This window comes from Microtus ochrogaster, linkage group LG4 (genome assembly GCF_000317375.1).
Source record: "Microtus ochrogaster isolate Prairie Vole_2 linkage group LG4, MicOch1.0, whole genome shotgun sequence".
NCBI classification, from domain to species: Eukaryota; Metazoa; Chordata; class Mammalia; order Rodentia; family Cricetidae; genus Microtus; species Microtus ochrogaster.
Genome location: NC_022030.1, coordinates 59,204,179 through 59,222,766, shown reverse-complemented (window position 1 = coordinate 59,222,766; position 18,588 = coordinate 59,204,179). Strand labels below are relative to the sequence as shown.

Below are 18,588 nucleotides of genomic sequence, written 5' to 3'. Positions count from 1 at the left end.
ATAGCTATTTGCTCAGCTCCTGCCTCTCCTGTTTAGCTGTCCATGAATGACCTCTGGCATCTCACGGTAAGGATTGTGTATCTGCCAGCTATGCTGCAGCGCTTAAGATGAGTTGGACACCAAATCTGAAGGCAGACTAGAGCGGTGGACAGTTGCTTGCTCAGGCTGCTGAAACTATGCCAGTGCTGATGGTCGGCCAGTTACAGGCTTACAGGCTATGGGTCAAGTTATTCTGGGGAAGCAGTTTTCAGGGTGCTCCCCATAGCCCTGGAATTCTAGCCCTAGAATTTGGAATTCTAGCTCTAGAATTCTGGTTTGCAAAAGAAAATATAATGCAAATAAATTCCTAGGTGTCCAGCTGACATCGGTGGTTACATGTTTGCTGGGAAGGGACAGTATCTCCTGGGAAGGTTGTGTCATTGGAGCCCCAGGAAGGAGGTTTGGACCTTCAGTATAAAAGGAGTCCTCTACTTCCGTTTGGCTATCATGGTATGCACACGATGGCCACAAGGCAGACTCACATTTCACTAATTTCTGACCTCCTTTTTGGTGGTTCATAAATCCAATGGCAATGACTTTCTGAAAGACAGCAAACAATAGACATCTAGGAAAGGATGGCCATATGAAAACCCAGGCAGATGTTGAAACCATGCTGCCATAGACCTGAGGATCTCTCAAGCCACTGGACACAGGAAGAGGCAGGGAGTGTTCTCCCCAGAGGTCAGATGGGAGAACAACCTTGCCACACTTTGATTTTTGAATGTCTGGGTCCCCCAAACTTTGAAAAAATAAACATCTGCCGTTTTAAGCCACAGGCTCTGGTCCTATGGCAGTCCCTTGGATCCTGGCAGCAAAGAGAGAGGAAGTGAAGACCTAGGACATTGCAATGATAGGAAGTGGAGAGAGAGCACTGTGGCTGCCCCGGGTCTAGGAGCATCTCTGCTCGGGGAGATGTGCTGTGAGTGCTTGTTGGATAGCTGTTGGGTGCAGTCTGTAAGGTCATATCAAGCAAGCCTGGAATCCACAGAAAGGTTCTGGGATGAAAAAGAAACAGCTAGGAAAGCCATGGCACAGGGAAGGGTTGCACTTGGGATGGGGATTCCTGGCACCAAGCATAGGTGTCCTGTCAGAACCCAAACTTACCACAGCTATGGGTTATCTCACAGTAACATAGCCCTTTCATGGCATCACAATGCTAGTGTGTGGTTCAATGCAGAGAATTGATTTGAGCAGCATTTGCAGTGTGATCTGGCACAAAGCACTTGAAGCTAACTCAGTAATGGCCTAGTCATTGCAATCTCAACATCTGGTGCTGGGCACCATCAAGAGCGAGGCTGGGTCTTTTCCTACCTGAGTGGCCACAAATGGCTTTGAAATTCCTAGGGGAGGCATTGGCATAGTGGGTTTTGCCTGAAAATTCACTGGATTTGCCTGGGATGGCTTTGTCTCCAGGACAAGCCCCACGGATTGTGCTTATCATTGGGATATGGCCACTGTTAACTGTGAATGAGCTAATTAACGATGAATGATGGGTTAGACAAAATTTTGATCTGCAGATTGAGCCCCTTAGAGCAGCACAGCCCTTTTCACCTGTACCTTGGCCATGGCTATGCGTTCCTTCAAACAGACTTCCTATTTTGGAATCCCTTTAGACTGGCAGACTGTGGACCTCCCACTCAGCTCCCTCAAGGCTGATGGTCTGTCTAATAGAACATGCTATCAGGATGGGAGGGGCGGACCCAGGCACCTGCTCACAGCTGCACCCACTTAGTGTGACTATCACCTGTTGGCTCCCTTGTCCCCACTGATCTGAGGTCCCCACTGTCTGAGAATGCATTTCCATGTTGGATTTAATAGTTCTTGTGGAGACTGAGGGACTACCTCGGTTCTGATGAGGAGCCAGGGGTTCTCTCATCCCGAGCCAAGTCTGTCAGGTGCCTCAGACTGAATGTCTTTGCATGGACAGAGTTCAAACTCAAGTCCATGCAAGAAACCAAGAGAGGACAGGAAGATTTCTGCAGCCTGGAGGTGCCATGGGAGTCTGTGGGAGGGTCCTGCCCCATGTCAGCCTGTAGTTGTGAGATCAGAGGATACCCTCCTATCTGAACCAGTGCACAGGACCTAGCCATGGAGGGGAGCAGATGTACTCTGATGTGCTCAGTGCAGTGAGATCACTGACTCAGATTGTGTGCTGCTAGATGGGAGGACATAGCACAGCACCCCAGACTATGCCTTCAGCATGGACCTCCAAATATGCACTCAGCACAATTCTCACAGATCCATACTCAACACAACATTGATTGATTCTTAGCCAACCAACACCTATTAATGCTTGCTCAACACAGGACTCATCAACATACACTTAGCACAGAAATCCTGGACAGGGACACATCAGACTAAGCGCACTACTAATCTATACACACTGGACACAGCGCTCACAGATGCGTACTCACACGGTGTTCATCAATACACACTCGCTGCAGTGTCCAAAGATGACCACTCAGCATAGCACTTACAGACACCACACACTTTGATGCAGTACTGTGAGCCCTCATGCTGGGTGCTGTGACCGCACAGGTGAATCCTGCCCAGCCTCAGCGTGGACATGCAGGTGAGGTCTCTGTCTCACACATAGATCCTCTATGAAGCACATTATACAACACACTCTAAAATCACAGCACGGGTCCATCTAGGCTTGAGAAGCACTCATCCTACCTGGGAGTGTGGAAGCCTCACTTGGACAGACTTTGGGAACAAGGAGGAGCCCCTTCCTGGCTAGTGACTCCCAGGCTGGCCACAGTGGCTGGATGAGCTTCAGACAGATTCTTAGGGCATGGGATCTTCAAGTATAGGGAGGAACTGCTATAGCTTTTTAGCTGGAGCCCAGTGTCTCCTGGGCCCAATTACCCCCTGCAGCTGACGAAGCTGCCCACACTAGTAATGAGCTGGATCGGGGCCTGTGGAGCAGGCTGTCCTTGCCCTTTAGCCTCTGGAGCCTGTGGCCTTTCTTTGCTGTCTCCCCACATGCCTGAGCATCTGACTATTGCACTCTCCAACTCCAGCCTGGGTGTCTGTCTCAGAAGCTAGACTGCTATCTTACAGAATTCTTCATTCTCTCGTAAGTTCTCTATGAGACAAACTTCTACAACCAAGCATGGAGATCACGAAAGACCAAAGTTACTGAACATGTATGACAAAGAACTAAGCACAAATTAAAGGGCCAGTGAACGCAGAGTGGCTGACAGCTCTGGCCTGGGTTGAATCACATGGCCTCCCTGCATCCTTCCTTCTGAACACAACACGAATACCATGTACTGTGTATGTGCTCATGCCATACAACACCAAAGAAACACCAGGCTCAGGTTCCAGACCCCAATATGTTATGAACTGCAGTGTTTTTCCTGCCAGAGCACACTTTCCTGCCCTCTTAGACATGCAATGTTTTAATTATGGTACACAAAGACTTTTAATGTATTCCTACTGTTATTCCTCAGCTTGTAAGAATCAAATTAGTGTTATCTTTCTATTGTATTGAGTTAGAATGTTTATTTATAAAATTGCTGTTTGAGTCACTGATTTGAGTTTCACGAGAAGTGTTGAGATGATTTTGTCTTGAAACCAAGAATTTCCTCCAACAGTTTATGGAAAGGTGCTAAGTGTGACTTCTGCCATTTTGTCCCTACTTATTTATGTGAAGCTGCATTCTCAGAAATTGAAAATTATAAATAAAGATATCAATCAACTGAATCAGTTGAAGAATCTTTATGTCCTTCAGTACTTAATATTCAATCAAGATTTCATTCCTTGTGTAAAAATAAATAAGTTCATCTTTGTGATTAAATATACAAGTCTGTTCCTTTCTTTAATAAATGGGGGGATTCTTTAATACCAAGATTAAAAAAATAAACTTATTTATGCTTTATATCACCAAATACTTGGTTTGTGTACCTATTATGTAACTATGTTCCGGAGGTTGTGTAAAAATGCATAAAGAAATCATGAGTGGAATGTATCTAAGGAGTCTTTGTCTAAGGCACAGCTGCCAACAGGACCCTGCCTGATGATAGAGAAGCCATCGATTGAGCAAGTGTAGAATCAGAAGCAGAGGCCCATGGTGTAGCTGTGTGACATATTCTGCTAGACAGTCCGCAGCCATATATTCCCATGTTGCATCCTGTGCTAAAGACTCAGAAGGAGGCTGTCAGGTGGACTGGACCCTCAGTCCCCAGGTAAGTTAATAGCAAAGGCAAACCTTTCAGGACCCAAGGCAGCCCAGCCATGAAGCTTCCTGCACTCATTTGTCATAATCCTTAGGGACAAATCAGCAAATGTCCACACACTTACAGCTGTGGAGGAACTGCAATACCGACCTGTAGGGGGGACAGAACTTCCCAGGCACGGTGGAACTGTCATCGGAACAACCCCAGGAGGACAAACTCCTCTCCTTTGCCTCAGTGTCACCTTGCCACCATTAAAATGAGGCTTGCATGCATCAATCAACATCAAGGCAGGGTTTTGTGCTGCATCTGCCATGGCTGACATTGAGAAATAAAGCTGTGCTTTCCACCTCTCTGTTCCAAGCCTCCTCGGTGAGAATGGTCTACTTAATAAGCAGAATTTGTGCTCCCGATTTGGACAAAACAACAAACTTGATATCTGAAAGGATGCATAAACTTGGCCCCACAGAGGGCTCAGTGACTGAGATCTTAAATCTTTCTTCCTAAAACCCCAAGTCTGCGAAGTTGGGGAACACGACAGCCATTGAGATTACAGACAAACGGTGAGGTGACTGTTCCCAGTGTCCTGGTATAGCTCCAAAGTAGCATTAAGTTTGTGAGACCTGTCACCCAGGAAGACAGCATTTCGCGTGGGGTGTCTGCACACTAATGGATGTAAGTTATTAAAATGCCATCCTTTATGTAGGTAATGGTTAGTCTCAACTGCTAACTTCACACAAGGTTGAGTCACCTTGGATGGGAGTCTTGAGAAGGGGTCTCTACATCAGGCTGAGTTGTGGTCGTGTCTTAGGTTTGCATCTTAAACTATAAAAGGGAGGAAATGAGATGAACACAAACATACATGCATTCCTTCTCTGTCTGCTCTGTACAGTGGCAGTGTCTAGTTGCTTCCTGTCCCTGCTGCCTTGACGTCTTTGCAATGATGGGCTGTAACCTGAAATTATGAGTCACGCAAACCTACATTCCTCAAAGCGTTTTATCATAGTAAGGGGAAAGAAAGCAGGAAAATGGGATATTTGGAGGATGCGGATTTAAGCCACATTGAGGTAACTTTGGAGCCCAGAAGAAAGGCTGAACTGAAGCATATAAGCAACACAACCTATTGGACCTGGCACATAGAGGTTAGAAAACTGTTTTTCAGTTTCTACTCAAGCTGGCTACACACATATCTTGAGTTTCTTCAGGTTCCTATATGTAACTAGGTCTGGCTTAGATACAGTTCTGTGTAGCTCACCAAGCTGCATGGATATCAGTACAAAAGACTGCCTGGATTGCATATACCAACATTACCATCCTGATAGCATCCACAATACCGTCAGCTAATAACAAAACATAGAACTTCATGCTGACATACATTTGGATACTATGAGCAACAACTCGTGACTCATTGCTACCATCAAAGACAGGAAGACCCAAATGTATGATGCGGAACCAAAGTAGAACGTGAAAGTGTTAAGTGCTGCGTGATTACATTCATAAAACCTTCAAAACACCCAGGCTACTCTCTGGCCCTAGAAACCACCGTAGTGGTTCTTCTAAGGTAGAGGGGCTCAGTAGGGGTGGACTCTAACACCTGATCTATGTAGTAGCAAGTTACCTGAGCTACACTGAGGAAACATATTTGGATGAAGACTCAATACTGTAGCTAGCCCAATGTTTGTACCAAATTTTATAAAAAAAAAATTGAAAGAACATTAGGTGCTATACAAGAAACTTTTTCCACAACAAATTAATTTCTAGAGCACGTAATGGTCTACTATAGAGTGTGACCCAATCCCAGCGTCCTTCTCAGGGCATCCTTAAACTCCTTGTTTCTTAAGCAATAAATCAATGGGTTTAATATGGGTGTGAGGACAGTGTACACAGCAGAGATGAGCTTATTGGAGCTTCGGGTATCGATGGCCTGTGGCCTCACACATATAAAAAGCATGGCCATGTAGAAGAAGGTGACCACGGTGAGGTGGGAGGCACAGGTGGAGAAGGCCCTCCACCGTCCTGTGGCCGAAGGGATACGCAGCACAGCCAGGGTGATGTGCCCATAGGAGAGGATGGTGGCTATGAGGGGGAACACCAGAATGATGAAGGCCAGAATGAAGTCCACCAGCTCTGCTGTAGAGAAGTCAGTGCAGGCCAGCTTGAGGATGGGAGAGATGTCACAGAAGAAGTGGTTCAAGACGTTGGAGCCACAGAAGGTGGCGCTGGAGATAAAGTAGACCTTGATCACAGAGACTGTGAAAGCACTTGCAAAAGAGAAGGCCATGAGCTGGACACACAGCCCCGTGGTCATGATGACCTGATAGCGCAGGGGATGGCAGATGGCCACATAGCGGTCGTAGGCCATGGAAGCCAGGAGTACACACTCCGAGCACACCAGGGAGATGAAGAAGTAGAGCTGAGTCATGCAACCAGTAAAAGAGATGTGTTTCCTCTGCAGGAGGAAACCGTCTAGCATCTTGGGGATGATGTCTGACACATACCAGATCTCTAGGAAAGACAAGGAACCCAGGAAGTAGTACATGGGCCTGTGGAGAGAGGCGCTGCTCCAGACAGTGAGGATGATGGCCAGGTTCTCCACCAGCACAAAGAGGTAGGCAAGCAGGAAGAGGAGGAAGAGCAGGTACTGCAGCCTGGGGGCTGTGGGGAAGCCCAGCAGGATGAACATGCTGACCTTGGTGATGTTCTCCCCCCTCATCCTTCTGCAGCTGCAAAAGATCCACAGGCCAATAGGAAGGGCCAAGTGTCAGCTGAGGGGAGAACAGGGAGCAGTCAATAGCCTCAGGTGGAAGTCAGACAGCGATCCTGGTCCCTGCTGTGAGCAGCAGGGAAAGAAATTAATTTTCCTGCCCAGTCTTAAACTGGAAAGACCTGTGCACTTCAGTTTGGGTGCCTTATGAAGAAGGGGCATGGAGTTGAAGTATCAGGATATAAGATATCTATATTGTGATAGTGGCCCCAGTCTAGAGTGCTATATGTAGAGGGGTCTATGCCTCTTATCATTTTAATGAGTCCATTCCCTCTACCCTGGATCTAATCCTTGAGTGGTTCAAAGAACATTAGTTTATGTTTCTACCCTGGAAGTGTGAGTGAGTATTGATGAGGCTGTGGCCTTCCTCCCAGAATGCATGTGTGTAATGTCATAGGCATTAGGGGATCCTGAGATTGAGTGAGATATTCAGATTTGGCTTGCCTGTGTGATTGCTTTACTAAGCCCACATTAGCATGAACACACACACACACACACACACACACACACACACACACACACACACGAAGGACACAAACACGAAGAACACAGATTTGCTCACACTCCTTGACGCACATTCCCCCTGTTATAGATAGCATCCCTGCCTTCCTTGGCCTCAGATCAAAGTGATGACTGGGAAGCCAGCTTCACTTGACCATGCGGATGATGCACCCAGAGGAGACCCAGGGCAGTCTCTGAGGGCACAGCTCAGAAGGTTTGTCTCACAACAGGTGAATGATCCCCTCCAAGACCATGAGTGTAATCCTGGAGAGGACACAGAATAGGGAGCTGGTGAGGGATATGGGGGGTAGCACCCATTCAGATTCAAGGAGGGAGGTCCCATAGCTGGATGTGTCTAGGAGCGTTCAGTGAAGAGAGAACATCTAAGGATGGATTTGTGGGCACAGTGGAATGGGGTTCACCAGAGGGCCTATGGGCTGAGTGCTGGTGCCATCTCCAGCTATTCCTATTGGCAGGTGGATGGGTGATAATTAGGGGAACTCATAGGACTTGTCCTGTCTCTGATGGTGGAAACTAGAGAGAATCCAAGTCCGTGTGGTGACCCTTATACCTGATTTTAAACAGCATTTGGGAGAATAGATTGGCATGTGTGGACCAAAGAATCTAACAGAGGGAGCATGCCATTTGTGAAGTGATTTACTTTGGGGCCTCTGGAGGAGGGCACAAGGGAGCAGGGGATAGACTGGGGTGCATTTAGAAGCACTGCTGGAGGTGAACAGGGACATCAGGGTAGACAGAGCTCAGTGCTCTGATACTAGGGGAATGACACAGCCCAAGAGTGGCTGGAGTGGACATGCATTCCAGCGGGGCACAGACATGGAGGTGGCCAAATGAACACCCATGGTAAAGTTACTGCAGGCTGAGTAGTGTGTTTCAGCATGAAGTCTAGCTGTCCACAAAATAAACAGACGCCAAAGAAGGCTCTGTAGAGTTAGCACAAGCTCTCAAAAATCTACCCACCACAGTGGATGGGTTGGGAAGTGATAGCTCCTCTAACTATTGATCAACTGGCAGCTGCCTTCAAGGAACTTTATAGAAATCAAGTTCTCAGAGACAGGTTTGAATTTAGGGTCATTTTTGATGCCATTAAGGCAGTCATCCCTGCTGTAAATTGCTAGTGTGTGTTTCAACATCTCCAAGGACATTATTCGAACTCCTTTAAGTTCAGTTCAGTGGCCACTGCCTCTGGGATATTAACATCTAGTCTTGGACACAGTCCAGGGTGTGTCTGTGTTTCTTCCCAGCTATGTTGTCACAGAGGGCTTTGATGTATACAAACTCAGTGGAGGGCATCATCATTCTCCTACAGACGGGGACTGTTTATACTGTTTATAGACTGGGGGAGCTGTGTCTCACGTCCCCAACCATGACTGCACATACCCACAGACTGTGCTCACTGTTAGGATGTGGCTCCCCATCACTGTGGGTGGGATAACTAACAATGGGTCCATGGGATGGAGAAGACCTTGGTCTGCAAATTGAGCCCCTTTAGAGCTGCATCCTCGATTCACCAGAACATTGGTCGTGGTTGTGTGCGCTTGCAAACAAACTTTCTATTTCAGAATAAGTATAGACTTACAGAAATCTGTAGATGCTTGGTTCACCTTCCTGAAGGCTGATGGCTGTCAGAGTTTGGGGTGGCTCAGGCACCTCTTCACAGCTGTACCCGCATGGTGCAGTTTCCACCTCTTGGTTTTCATGTCCATTCCTGCCCTAATTTCCACTTGAATTTGACCTTGTTATTTTGAATTGTGAGAGAATATATACCCATTGTGTTAAGATCTAGGCTATACTCCTTAATGATCTTGAGGAGAGGAGTGGACCGGGACACAGACGAGCCCATGTGTGGAATACTCCATGGATGACTGCATTTTCGTGCTGCATTTCATGGCTTTTGTGCAGACTAGACGGCCCCATGGGTACTGATGAGGAGTCAGAGTTTCTCTCATCACAAGCCAGGTGTACCGGTTCCCTCAGACTGAATGCCCCTGCATGGTATAGTACAAACTTATGTCCATGCAAGAAACCAAGAGAGGAAAGGAAGAGGTTCCTGCCTCGTGTCAGCCTGTAGTCGTGAGCTCAGAGGCTATCCTTCTATCTGGCAGAACCAGTGCACAGGACCTAGCCATGGTGGGGAGCAGATGTGCTCTGATGTGCTCCATGCAGTGAGGACGCTGACTCGGACTGTGTGCTGCTAGATGGGAGGACATAGCACAGCACCCCCAGACTATGCCTTCAGCATGGACCTCCAAATATGCACTCAGCACAATTCTCACAGATCCATACTCAACACAGCTCCCATTGATTCCTAGCCAACCAACATCTATCAGTGCTTACTCAACACAGGACTCATCAACATACACTTAGCACAGAAATCCTGGACAGGGACACATCAGACTAAGCACACTACTAATCTATACACACTGGACACAGCGCTCACAGATGCGTACTCACACGGTGTTCATCAGTACACACTCGCTGCAGTGTCCAAAGATGACCACTCAGCATAGCACTTACAGACGCCACACCCTTTGATGCAGTACTGTGAGCCCTCATGCTGGGTGCTGTGACCGCGCAGGTGAATCCTGCCCCAGCCTCAGTGTGGACATGCAGGTGAGGTCTGTCCTCACTGCACACATAGATCCTCTATGACACACATTATACAACACACTCAAAAATCACAGCACGGGTCCATCTAGGCTTGAGTAGCACTCATCCTACCTGGGGCTCTGGAAGCCTCACTTGGACAGACTTTGGGAACACGGAGGAGCCCCTTCCTGGCTGGTGACTCCCAGGCAGGCCACAGTGGCTGGATGAGTTTCAGACAGATTCTTAGGGCATGGGATCTTCAAGTATAGGGAGGAACTTCTATGACTTTTTAGCTGGAGCCCAGTGTCTCCTGGGCCCAATTACCCCCTGCAGCTGATGAAGCTGCCCACACTGGTAATGAGCTGCGTTAGGGCCTCTGGGGCAGGCTGCCCCTGATACTGCCTATGCCTGTCAACCTGTGGAGTGTATTGGCTTCACTGGTTCCCTCCCCACCTGAATGTCTGCCTAGCTGCTATGCTCCGCACTGGAGGAGCACTGTATAGAGGGTCCCTGTGTCACCTGTGGTCCTGGGCTCAACAATTATGCAAGGGCTTGTGTTAAGAGCCAGGCTGGAACTCAGTAGGAAGCCAGGCCTGTATGAGCAAGGTGGACAAAGAAGGGGATGGGGAAACACAGAGGTGGCTCTGTTGAGCCCTTGGGAACCATAAAGCGTCAGAGGTACTGGATATCACAAGAGATCTCAACTCATGTCAAGAGCCCTGGGATATCACATGTATGCAAGGATCTGATGGATTCACTGATTGATTCAACTGACCTTCTGCTCCCAAGACTCATCCTCATGCCTCAGTTATCCTGACCACTCTGTTCTCTCCCGTCTTTCCTCAGCTCATGCATCTTGATTCCTCCCTGGAGGATTTTCACTGTGGAATAATCCTGTACACCTTGAAATGTGTTGCTTTCATTGTTAATAAAAATCTGATTGGCTGGTAGCCAGGAAGAAGTATTGACAGAATAACCAAACTAATGATGCTGGGATGAAGAGCACAGAGTCAGAAGAGTTGCAAGTCAGACACAGAGAGAGAGAGAGAGCAGCAGATGATTCCTCCACATGGTAAAGCAGAGATGTAAAATATGGGTTAGCATAACTGTAAAGGTTAGCTAGTAATAAGCCTGAGCTATTGGCTGAGCATTTGTAATTAATATAAGCCTCAGTGTATTTATTCAGGAGCTGCTGGGGGAACAGAAACTTCCACCTTCAAATGGTGACCACTGTCTGATGTAGATCCACATAGAAACTGACAAGGCTTTAGATAGTTCTGAACACAAAAACTGAATCAAACTTGGCTTTCTAGTCTTGTATCTCTCTTGCTGGTCACAGGGTTTGATCTCCTGGAAGCTGCCAGTACACCATGAACTAAGGCACATGCTGGGTTTCCACAACCTCTTACATAACGTCAGTACAGAGAGCCTTCTCTTAGCCTTAGCTACCAGCACAAGCTCTACCAGCATGCTGCATTGCAAGTTTAGGGGTTTGCCTCATGCAGACAGAGAAGGTTACAGATATGTAGTAAAATCAGATTCGGATGGCAAAAATCTCTAAACAGGTTATAATGTGTTTAAAAATTGCATAGGCCTGGGATAGGAAGGAAAAGAGTAAAGAAAGTCCTTAAAAAGGTAATAGAGTAATAATAAATGTAACAAGCCATGTAAAGATGGAAAATACACAGAGAGTCAGGATCCTGTATTTTATTGTGTTGTCTTTGAATTTTTGCTGCTAAGAAACACTGGATTATAAAAACTGTTAGATTCAGCCATCATATATATTTTTTCTTGATTTCAAAATTTAAGTCAAATGATATGATACTTTGGGGGAGAGGTTATGCTTTTATTCCACAGAATATGAGAAGCTATGGATTCATTCCAGGTTAAGGAAAATAAGGTTTTATCAAGGAAGACCCTCCCCTAAAAAATCTGACTACAATCATAAACAAATAAACCCAGAAGAACTATAAGACACGTGATGTATATTTTACCTTCTCAAATATAAAATAGATCAACTTTGACTGACTTATGTACAATGCACAGTCTATACTTATATTCATATAGAAATCCATGTTACTTTTAAAAGTTAATGTATTTTCAGAGCAAGGGACCAGATACCAATGAAAATAGATGGCCCAGGTGACCCAGCATTTAAAAATGCCTTTGGTTACAGTTTCCTCAGAAGAGCTTCAAGGCTGCTGGCTGAGGTGACTGCCCCACAGAACACAGCAGCCAAGACTTAACAATTATCCTGATTTTCTCAAGGTGTGCCCAATGATGCCAGTGCCCCAGACCATAGGAAGTAGTCTAGAGAAAACAACGCCACATCCCCAAAATATTGGTTATAGATGCTTGCTATCATTTAAGAGAGGTTGGTTAAAAGTTTTTGCTGTAAATGGTCAGAGAAAAAGCTGAACAAAGGAAATTAGATTCATGGATCTTGTTCTGAAAAGAAAAGGTGGAATATAGGAATGATAAGGAAAAAGGATAGATTATTGTATCTACTTTAATCCCCCAAAGCCAATTATTAATCTGAAAATATTTTACATTGATATGGAATTAGGTATATTGATACAAATTTAAAATAGATTATTTTTTATCATATGAATATTTCTATTTTTGTTTGGGATATTGTATTTATGTAACTCATTTAAAAATGTACTGTTTAATTAAGAAATGCTTATTAATAGTTATCTATATTAGTCAAACTTATAGTCATATTACATGTGTTTTCAAGATCATACACAGATATATGTAGATATATAAGTGGACTTGAAACATTTCAAAGACCTACAGAATATAACATTTAATATGTTTGATAATCTAAGGTTTTTCATGACAGTGAGACACATCTGCCCTTGGCAGCACCAATCTACTTCAGAGAAGATGATGGGCATTGAAGAAACTCCATATAGATTTTGTTTTCTTTATGGTAAAAAGTAGCCATTTGGGCAAAGAAACTGCCCTTGCCTCAATTGCTGACAATTACTGTCCAAACTACACCAGCAGGACACAAAAAAAGGTGACTGCCAAATTTTGCCAAGACAAGGTAGGGCAGTCCTTCAAAACTCCCTGCTCCTCAAAAAAGTCTGTCAGATATTCTAGTCCTATAGGCCAAGGACAGATGCCCCACATTACAGAGGAAACTTGGGCGACTGTCTCTCAATTTTTGAAAGTCACTTGCTATGCATTTCCTGTTTATTCAGATAATATTCTATCCTTTCAGGATCTTTGATGGAGTTGAAATCTAGATAGTTATAATTATAGCTCTTCTTAGTTATGATAAAAAGGTAAATTAGATGTAGAACTTTAGACTCACCAAGATAAGATAATATTTTCTATAATTTTGCCAAACACAAATGGACTGAATATTGTAACCGTAATTCTTATGTTATAATGGTTTTGGTTATATATAGTTCTACTATGTTTAGGTTAAAACTTCCTTTTTAATTATACAAAAGGAGAAAATACTATGGAATAATACTGTACATTGTGAAAATATATTGCTCTGATTGTTAATAAAAAGCTGATTGGAAGAATTCTGCACTAAAATCATCTGGTCCTGGGCCTTTTTGGTTGGGAGGCTTTTGATGACAGCTTCTATTTCCTTACAGTTTATAGGTCTATTTAAATTGTTCACCTGATTTTGATTTAACTTTGGTATATGGTATCTATCCAGAAAATTGTCCATTTCTTTTATGTTTTCCAATTTTGTGAAGTACAGGTTTTTGTAGTATGACCTAATGATTCTCTGGCTTTCCTCAGTGTCTGTTGTTATGTGCCCTTTTCATTTTTGATTTTGTTAATTTGGATGTTCTCTCACTGCCTTTTGATTAGTTTGGATAAGGGTTGTCTATCTTGTTGATTTTCTCAAAGAACCAGCTCTTTGTCTCAACGATTCTTTATATTTTTCTTTTGTTTCTATTTTATTAATTACATCCCTCAATTTCATTATTTCCTGTGGTCTACTCCTCCTGAGTGCATCTGCTTCTTTTTGTTATAGAGCTTTCAGATGTGCTGTTAAGTCACTATTGCGAGCTTTCTCCACTTTCTTTATGTAGGCACTTAGTGCAATGAACTTTCTTCTTAGCACTGCTTTCATAGTGTCCCATAGGTTTGGGTATGTTGTGCCTTCATTTTCACTGAATTCTAGGAAGTCTTTAATTTTTTTCTTTATTTCTTCCTCAACCCAGGGGTGGTTCAAGAATTCACTGTTAAATTTTAAGAGATTTTAGGCTTTCTGCAATTAGTGCTGTTGTTAAACTCTAACTTTAAACCCTGGTAATCCGATAAGATACAGATGGGTAGTCCATTTTTTTTTTGTATCTGCAGAGGTTTGCTTTATTATTGAATATGTGGTTAATTTTAGAAGAACTTCCAAGAAGAGCGAATACCTATACTCCTCAAAATTTTCTACATAAAAGAAACAGAAGGAATATTTCCAAACACATTTTATAAGGCTACAGTTACCCTGATACTGAAACCACATAAAAACTCAACCAAAAAAAAGAGAACTATAGATCAATTTTACTCATAAACATAGATGAAAAATATTCAATAAAATATTGGCAAACTGAATCCAAGAACACATAAAAAATCATCTACCATGATCAAGTCAGTTCATCCCAGAGATGCAGGGATGGTTCAACATATGAAAATCTATCAATGTAATCCATTATATAAATAAACTGAAAGAAATAAACCATATGGTCATCTCATTAGATGCTGAAAAAGCATTCAACAAAATTCAACACCCTTCATGATTAAGGATTTATAGAGATTAGGGATACAAGAAATATATCTAAACATAATAAAAGCAATATACAGCAAGCCAACATCCAACATCAAATTAAATGGAGAGAAATTCAAAGCAATTCTACTAAAATCAGGAAGAATACAAGGCTGTCCATTCTCTCCATATTTATTCAACATAGTTCTTGAAGTTCTGACCAGAGCAATAAGACAATAAAAGGAGATCAAGGGTATTTAAATTAGAAAGGAAGAAGTTCAACTTTTGCAACTTGCAGATGATGTGATAGTATACATAAGTGACCCCCAAACCTCTACCAGGGGACTCCTATAGCTGATAAATCCCTTCAGTGATACAAAAGGATACAAGATCAGCTCAAAAACACCAGTGACCCTCCTATATACAAACGATAAAGGGGCTTAAAAAGAGATCAGAGAAACATCATCTTTCACAATAGCCACAAAATAACATAAAATATCTGGAGGTGATAAGACCTATTTGACAAGAACTTTAAGTCTTTGAAGAAAGAAATTGAAGAAGGTATCAGAAAATGGGAAGATCTCCCACGTTCTTGGACAGGTAGAATCAATATTGTAAAATGGCAATCCCACCAAAAGCAATCTATAGATTCAATGCAATTCCCATCAAAATCTCAACACAATTCTTCACAGATATTGAAAGAACAATACTCAACTTCATATGGAAAAACAAAAAACCCAGAATAGCCAAAACAATTCTCTACAATAAAGAAACTCCTGGAGGCATCCAGCTCTATTATAGAGCTACAGTAATGAAAATAGCTTATTATTGGCACAAAACAGACAGGTTAACCAATGGAATTTAATTGAAGACATGTATATTAATCCACACACCTATGAACACCTGATTTTTGACAAAGAAGCTAAAAATATACAATGGAAAAAGAAAGCATCTTCAACAAATGGTGCTGGCATAACTGGATATCAACATATAGAAGAATGAAAATAGATCTATTATCCCCATGCACAAAACTCAAGTCCAAATGGATTAAAACCTCAATATAAATCCGACTACACTAAACCTGATAGAAGGGAAAGGAGAAAGTAGCCTTCAAAGCATGGGCACAGGAGACCACTTTCTAAATATAACCTCAGTAGCACAGACACTGAGAGCAACAATATATAAATGGGATCTCCTGAAACTGAGAAGCTTCTGTAAAGCAAAGGGCACAGTCAGTATGACAAAAGACAGCCTACTGAATGGGAAAAGATCTCCACTAACCCCACATCATACAGAGGTATGATCTCAAAAGTATATAAAGAACTCAAGAAATTAGACATCAGCAATCCAAATAACCCAATTAAAAATGGGGTACAGAACTAAACAGAATTCTCAACAGAGGAATCTCAAGTGGTCAAAAGACACTTACGGAAATGTTCAACATCCTTAGCCATAGGGAAATGCAAATCAAATGACTCTGAGATAGAGATACCGTCTTACACTAGTCAGAATGGCTAAGATAAAAAACAGCAGTGATAGCTTATGCTGGAGAGGATGTGGAGTAAGTGAAACACTCATCCATTGCTGGTTGGAATACAAACTTTCACAACCACTAGAAATCAGCATGGTGTTTTTTCAGAAAACTGGGAATCAACCTACTTTAGGATCCAGCAATACCACTCTTGGACATATACCCCAAAGATGCTCAATCATACTACAAAGACATATGTTCAATTATATTATAGCAACATTATTTGTAATAGCCAGAACATGGAAACAATCTAAATGCCCCTCAACCAAAGAATGGATAAAGAAAATCTGGCACATTTACACATTAGAGTACTACTCGGCAGCAAAAAACAATGACATCTTGAATTTTGCATGTAAATGGATAGAACTAGAAAAACACAAATGAGTGAGATAACAGATGAATATGGTAAGTACTCACTCATAAGTGGATATATACTAGCTATAAGCAAAGGATATTGGACCTATAATTCATGATTCTAGAAAAGCTAAGTAACAAGGTGAACCCTAAGAAAAACATATATAGATCCACCTGGAAATTGAAAGCAGACAAGATCACCTGACAAAATTGGGAACATAAGGATGGGGGAGAAGGAAGGGAAGAAGTGTAAGAGGAGGGGAGAAGGGGAGAGGTGAAGAGATCTTGAGGGAATGGGATAGTCGAGATGGAGAAAGGACAGAGATGAGAGCAAGGAATGCAAGATCTTAATTGAGGGAGCCATTATGGGGTTATCAAAAAACCTGCCTCTAGAGAAATTCCCAGGAATCCACAAGGATGATCCCAGCTAAGACCCTAAGCAATAGCAGAGAGGGTGCCCAAACTGGCCTTGCCATGTAGTTAGACTGATTAATACCTTAACTATCACCATAGAAACTTCATCCAGCAACTAATGAAAACAGAGGCAGAGACTCGCATTGGAGCACTGGACTGAGCTCCCAAAGTCCAGCTGAAGAGTGGGAGGAATGAGAATATGAGCAAAGTTGTCAAGACCATGATGGGTTCACCCACTGAAACAGTTTACCTGAGCTAATGGGTGTTCCAACACCAGCCAGACTGGGAAGGAACAAGCATAGGACCAAACTAGTCCCTCTGAATGTAGTTGACAGTTTCATGGCTGGAGCAGACTTGAGGGGATGTTATACAGAGGGTGGGCCCCTTGTTCTGTTCTGCCCAGCTAGTTACACCCAAAATAACCACACAGAAATTGTGTTCCTTGAAACACTGCCTAGCCCATTAGCTCTAGCCTCTTATTGGCTAACTCTCACATCTTGATTAACCCATTTCTATGTCTGCCACACTTCCTTTCTTCCCAGCCTTCTGTTCTGTCTACTCCACCCACCTAAGGGCTGTCTTATCAAAAGGCCAAGGCAGCTTCTTTATTTGACCAATAAAAGCAACACATAGAAAGAAGAACCAAGGGGACACTGGCAGTGGCACCAGGATTTGTCTCTACTGCTTGCACTGGTTTTTTGTGAACCTATTCTCTTTGGATGGATACCTTGCTTAGCTTACATATAGTAGAGAGAGCCTTGGAACTTCTCCAAAGCAATGTGCCTTACCCTCTCTGTGGAGTGGATGGGGATTGGAGTGCAGGGGTAAGTGGAGGGAATGTGAAGAGAGGAGGGAATGGGAACTCAGATTGGGCATATAGTAAATAAATTTTTAAAAATAATATAAAAGGCTAATTGGCCAGTAACCAGGCAGGAAGTATAAGCAGGACAACCAATCTAAGGATGCTGGGGTAAAGGTCAGAGTCAGAGGAGTGGCAGCCAGACACAGAGGGAGCAGGAGATGCATGTGGCAATGCATAGATAAAAAATAGTGGTTAACATAAATTTAAAAGTTAGCTAGTAATGAGCCTGAGCTATTGGTCAAGCATTAGTAATTAATATCAGCCTCTATTTATTTGGAAGCTGCTGGGGGGACAGAAACCTAGCCTACAGGTTTTGGCAGAGTTCTTCCCTGTGGATTGTTTTCCCCACAGTTTTCTGTCCTCTTTCCCCACTTCCTTTAGTCTCCACAATCTTCTGGATTAGGGGTCTCTTTCTTCCTCTCCCAGCTCTGGTGATTTCTGCACCCTGGACCTTCAGTAGCATCATTCTACTTTATGTTCATCTATTCACCTTTGTGTGTCAAATCTGCTGGTTTCTCTCTTGTAAAGACCCTTGTCATTGTCTGAAGACAACAAGATAATCTACAATGAACTTGCAGTATGAGTTCTTTAACTAATTACATA

The 18,588-nt window shown here is 43.3% G+C and overlaps 1 protein-coding gene across 1 annotated transcript; it reads right to left on the bottom strand.

Annotated features, from left to right (window-relative positions):
• Positions 1 to 5,994: 5,994 nt before the first annotated feature.
• LOC101986686 (olfactory receptor 6B2-like) lies at positions 5,995 to 6,930 on the bottom strand. The gene has a single exon (XM_005361675.1). It carries the CDS (start codon positions 6,928 to 6,930, stop codon positions 5,995 to 5,997), a length of 936 nt encoding a protein of 311 aa, XP_005361732.1.
• Between the last annotated feature and the right edge of the window lie 11,658 nt (positions 6,931 to 18,588).